General features: G+C 37.3%; 1 protein-coding gene across 1 annotated transcript; it reads right to left on the bottom strand.

The window, feature by feature from the left end:
• Positions 1-4,546: 4,546 nt before the first annotated feature.
• LOC113737333 (uncharacterized) lies at positions 4,547-4,992 on the bottom strand. The gene is made up of 2 exons (XM_027264579.1): positions 4,893-4,992; positions 4,547-4,794 (listed from the first exon to the last, which is right to left on the bottom strand). The coding sequence occupies exons 1-2, from the start codon at positions 4,990-4,992 to the stop codon at positions 4,547-4,549; spliced, it is 348 nt and encodes a 115-aa protein (XP_027120380.1).
• Positions 4,993-5,895: the final 903 nt, after the last annotated feature.

Here is a 5,895-nt window from a genome sequence, read left to right as displayed (position 1 = left end):
AGCAACTCCTCCGTAGATGAACCAGATTGAGGGGGCGGAGGTGGTCGGGGTTGGTATTGCTGCTGGTACCCTGACAGGGACGATGGTTGTTGAGACTCTTGCTGTTGAAAATCCATTGGCCCGGTTGCATAATCAAAACTGGAATTATCCCACCATCCTTGATCATACCCGTTTGAATAAGGGTCATACTGCATTTGATATTGGGGTGGAAAATCTCCGAAAATATCAATTGGAGCACTTAGATTGTCTTGAAATGCGGGGCATGTGTCAGTTGAATAACCTGAGTCAAAATAAGTTCCACAATTTGCAACAGCCCATTGATCATTAGGAAAAACATGAGTCTCATAACCCCATTCAGGAACAAAGTCCGGTCTATCATCAAAATATGGAATGCTAGCAGCCATAAACTATAAAAAAAAAAAATGAAAACAAGATGAACTTAAAAAGAAACAAATAACTAGCGCCAGTCCCCGGCAACGGCGCCAAAAATTGACAGGTGCCGAACCTGTATAATAATAAAAACCTACTCGAGAAAAATACAGATTTTGTATATAGTAGTGAGTAGGGTCGAATCCACAGGGACTGGGGATAATTTGTTTCTTCTAGAGTCCAAAGTATGGGGGGTTTTGGATTAAATGCTTAACTAAATAAATTAACTGCAGAAAATAATTAATTAAAAGAAATGATTGGGTAAACTCTAGCCAAGGGTACACATCAGAAATGGTTCATGCACTGATCATTGATGCAGAAATAATTCCAACATTTAGCAATAGATTAGTTATAGTTGTCATGCACGCGATAAACAACCAACCCTTCCTTAATTTCTCGATAGCTAAGGTACGACCGTTAGCTATTTCTCTAACCCAAAAATAACCCTAGGTACGACCGTAGGATTTAATTTCTAGATTGTATTAATAATTAGAAAGGCCCAATCCTAACCAACAAACACGCTACGAGGGTTTGTTTAAATTAGATCATATGCTCCCCTGACATAAACCCAATTACGCCAGTTGCTACTGAGGTAGAGATAACGAACAATTACGGATTCAATTACCCCTATTTAGCAAAAATAGCCTATATGAATAATTAATTATTGCGCACTAATCAATCATACACAAGGCCATAGCAATTAAAATCAAGGAACATATAAATACCAATAAATGAAGAAAATAATTAAAACAGATTCGATCTCACAGTAATTGTCGAACCAAATCGTCAGTTGTCCCCTTGACTAGAAAAGCTTAACCACGCCTCATGAGAAACTCTCCCCGTTGGGGAATATTGTCGAATACCTGGCGTGTGTCAGAGGCCAGTCCAAAGAAAGAAAACTAGAACTAAACTAAAAAACTAAAACTAAAGCCCTAGATATCTCTTGCTTCTGTACGTTGTCCCCCTTTTAAAGCAACAAAAGAAAGATGACTAAAAGCTATCTAGGTGGTCCCCACACATGTGGACAAAGCTTCCCAAGTACTTCTTGTTCCAAGTCTCTCTACGTTGCTTTCTTTGAAGCCCAAATGACCAAATGCCTTTCACTAGCTTGTGGTCCCCCACCAATTCAAGGGCCCAAGGATTGAAGCCCTTAGAAATCTGCATTTTTCCATACAAGTCCCTCCTTTTTGGTAATTTTCTGCTTCACTCCTGAAATTGGGTCCAATACCAAATATAAGTAAATATTAATAATTAAAACAATATTTGGCAAGGATAACAGGGGAAATTAACAATAAAATTGCTAACAATTAACACCCTATCATTTGATTAAAAAGGGAGTGACAAAAAAAAAAGAGGGGGGAGAGAGAGAGTGTGTGTGTGTGTGTTGAAGATTAAAAAGAATGAGTCATGAAAGAATGAGACTTTGTAAGAAAAATGGAAAAAAAAAAATATAGATGTTTCTTATATATATATATATAAGTTATCAAAAAAAACAAATAAGATGTGATGGTGCAATGGTTACTACATTGGTTTTGTATTACAAAGGTCTTGAGTTCAAATCTTGATAGAAGCATTTTGCAAGACTTTAAAAAAAAAAAAAAAAAAAGAAAAGGGAAACTTGAAAGCCGGTTCAATCTGGTTCAGTGGTTTTCACGATTTTGACCGGATTTGACCGGTTTTCTGACAAAGTCAACACCAACATGGAATCGGACCGGTGTCATGGCCAGTTCGCAGTTCAACTGGTCGAACCGGCCGGTCCGGTCCGGTTTTCAAACTGCTTTCTAATGCCCAACTACATAGTTGGCTGACGCAACTACCCTTTTGACGGCAATTCTGCAGAGATTTAACTATAAACCGTGACCAATGTACGCCAGCTTTCTTACCAATCAAAAATCAAATTTCAATACTTGAAATACCTTGAGCATATTAAAATGGGCTCCAAGAAACTTATTTTCTTTTGTATTTCCATGGCTATAGTCTGATGATTACCTCAGAAACGGCTGCTATAGGGAATTGGTTAAGACTTTCACTCAGTTGACAATTATGAGAAATTAGTTCTCTAATCTAATTTCGTCCTTTTCTTTTAGGACCACTAAATTTCACATTACAGATTTTATAAAATATACTAATTTTAGCTGTACAAGTAAAGCGATTGAGCCGCCCCATGGCCCAATTCAGCCCACCTCTAGTATAGAAGTAACAGTAGCAGCCGGGTGTAGATGTTGCCCATTGACAAAAAAATTATTGTACATGTAAAGATTTGGAGTATTTTGAAGCATAGCTGAGGCTCAGTTTAAAGTTTAAATACACCTTAATTAATTTGTAAGCATAGCCCTTCTCAAATGGGACTCGGGGGACACTGGTTAGTGTTTAGTAAATTATGGTTGGCTATGATGAAACTACCTATTAGTTGGTGGTGTACCATTTTAATGGTAATTGTAAAGTTACTAAATTTGCATGGTACATAGTTTAGTATTCATTAAACTAAAAGCATGTACACAAATTAGGCCAAAATTCAAAATTATCAATCATACCAAGATTAAACTACTAATAAAGATGCACACATTATTATTTTCAATGCAGCCAAGACAGTTGAGACAAATGGCGTAGAAGAAGCCAAGTACCAGCTATGGAGGGTACCCTGGTGGTGGATACGGAGGCTATCTAGGAGGAGGTTATGGGGGATATTCTTGGAGTAATTATGCAGGGTACCTTGGTCGTGGCCGTGGTGGTTATGGTGGATATTGTTGCTTTAAGTGCAGCTTTACAACTAATAAAGCCAGTTTCGAGCACTGTAACGAATGCTTAAACAGGCTCAGCGTGATGAAATACAAAGAAGAGCTTGAGAAGTGATGTAATATGCACTGTATGTATTTGCTAGTTCAATATTTCTTCTATGTGACCTTTGATTTAATGGCAAAATTAATCTCATGCTATATGAAGTCATTTTAGTGGCTTTGCACTAAAAATGCGTAAACTCAGTAGTTCAAAAAATACAACAAATTCAAGGCTAATTTTGGTTGGTTCATCTGTAGATCAGTTAACCATCATCAAAGTGGGGTTTTTTTGTTAAAAAAAAAAATTACAATTTTGGGTATCTAATCCAGATTTGGGGGGGGGGGGGGGGGGGTAAGTGTCTAATCCAGATTTTTGTTTATAATAGATTTTACAAACTCACTCTCTATCCATTAATGTTGCATATTTGACTAAAACTAGAAAAAGAGCCCTTACGATCACCTGTCTATCAAATATGGTATACCACCTAAAAAGAAATGATAAAACCAAAAACTGTTTAATCTAACCATTCAAAAATCATGTCAAAAGCTCAATCTGAATTTGTCTATTTAACTAGTTTCACGAGAAGGTCAGAAATCTAGTTGACTAATTGACTACGAGAGATTCAACATTGCGCTATTGTCTACTATACAGAAAAATTAAGACACACTGAATTTGAGACTCGAGGACGTGTAAAACTTGTGCATGAGGAGGTTTTCACTTATCATGTTTTGGATCAGTACACTGAATTGATTGGATCAGTACAATTAAAACTTGTTCTGTAATTGATTGTAAGATGTCGTTTTCCAACATCATTAACATGGCTATCTAATTTCATAAACTTTAATACCACAATATAGTATATAAATTCAAAGGACATAACTTTGTTCTTTGCTTGAACTTTGTTGCACAAAACTGTTTCCAGATCTACTCGTAAATGATCATAAACCGAGCTTTACCTATTTTGCCATTTCTTTTTCCTGTCTGAAAGGAGTCAAGACTCAAGACAATTTAGCTTTTGGGAATCTCTTGTTGAAACCTCAATGTGTTAAAATTTTTTTCAGCAAATACGCTTGAACAATTTGGGTATACCATACACAATGAAGCCAGTATAATCAAGCAGAAGTGCTGGCTGTTGAAACTTGAAAGACACATAAGATTTCATTTTCACATCTTGGAAGTAGAAAAATGTACATCATAATCTGCAGTAATTCACCTGATGGTCAAAAGAATACCACTGATTAAGCTCTTATTTTTATCACATAATACATAATTTTAGTACTTTTAGCCTCTTAATTTGCACCAGCGGCATTTAAGCATCATGATCCATAAGGCCTGGCTATTAGTTTTGTGGTTCGGTTTCAGGCTCAGCATCCACAGACTCACCAGCATAATAACCTCGGCCACAGCAACTATAGCGGCAGTATCCACCACCACCATAACCACCGCAGCCACCACCATAACCACCACGACCGCCACCAGAACCACCACCGGGGTAACCCCTATATCCACCACCAGGGTACCCTCCATATCCACCACCAGGATACTTGGATTCTTCCAGACCATTAATACGCTTCTCTGCAGCATTGGCTGCAAATGGTCACGGGATCGGGCAGAATTATTAGTTAGTGCTTGCATTCTAGCAGGAAAAAAAAAATCATCTAGAGTAAATTATGTTATGCAAAAACTTCTATATTGTATGTTATGCATCTCCCTGGCTGTGACCTCTGAAGCAATCACCAGAACTACAGGCAGAAGGCATAGGAAGAGAATTGCCTTGGAATCCATTTTTGTTTTCCTCACACAACTTGGTTTATGAACTCAAGATTTGGTTTGAAAACAATGAGAAGGGTGAGGAAGCTGGAGCATCCTCTTCTCCATTTATATGGAAATTTACGTGACATGGTTCTCGAAGAGGGAGAGATAAAGTATGCATGGAAATTTGTCGACCCCATGATTGAGTTGGCGGTTGAAGATAATTATGATTGCAATATCAAACTTATCTCTTTTTTTTCGAAACGACAAGTGATTTTATAGATTATCAAAACTTTACATTTGCGAACAAACGCTCGATTGATCTATACAAGCAGTGTTATTTGACAATGAGGAATCTGAACATCCTCATTTTCGATTATGCTTATGGCATATGAGCTAATTCTAACACTAATATGATTATATTCCTTTCTTACTAAACAAAAGGAGCACATTTAAAACAACAAACTTAATTGATAAATGTCCTCCACCAAGGTTGCCAATCTCACATCATGAGCTTTCCTAGACAAAATGCAGCTGAGAACTTGCTTGTTGTGGATTTATATCTCGATCTTTCTCCAGTTTAGCACTAGTGGCAATAACTACCATTTCATCAATGTGTTGGTGTCCAGTGCTTCTTTCCTTCGCTGCCTAGCTGCAATATCGAACTTATCACAACTTGGATTTCCTGTTTCGGAATTTATATTAGATATTCTAGTGGCATTATTCAAATCGTTTTGTATGCATGTCGGAGGGTAAACAGTCAACGATGCGGATAAGACATGGCTCATGTATACGGGCATATATTGCTAGTACTACATGCTTTGATTGGGTATGGGATTGATCGGGGAGGAGTAGGAAAGTGGAAGTATCGAACTTGCCATTGATTTTTTATAATAAACACCGGAAATATGCATACAGATGTCAAAAATATTTGAG

The sequence above is a fragment of the Coffea arabica genome, chromosome 3e (assembly GCF_036785885.1).
Source record: "Coffea arabica cultivar ET-39 chromosome 3e, Coffea Arabica ET-39 HiFi, whole genome shotgun sequence".
NCBI lineage: Eukaryota > Viridiplantae > Streptophyta > Magnoliopsida > Gentianales > Rubiaceae > Coffea > Coffea arabica.
This window is presented reverse-complemented; position numbering and strand designations above follow the sequence as displayed.

Bases quoted from the DNA above. Each gene is read 5' to 3' on its own strand.
- LOC113737333 (XM_027264579.1), bottom strand. From the start codon at position 4,992: ATGGATTCCAAGGCAATTCTCTTCCTATGCCTTCTGCCTGTAGTTCTG. The intron at 4,795-4,892 runs GTTTTTGCATAA...GACCATTTGCAG, and splicing joins GCATAACATACAATATAGAA to CCAATGCTGCAGAGAAGCGT.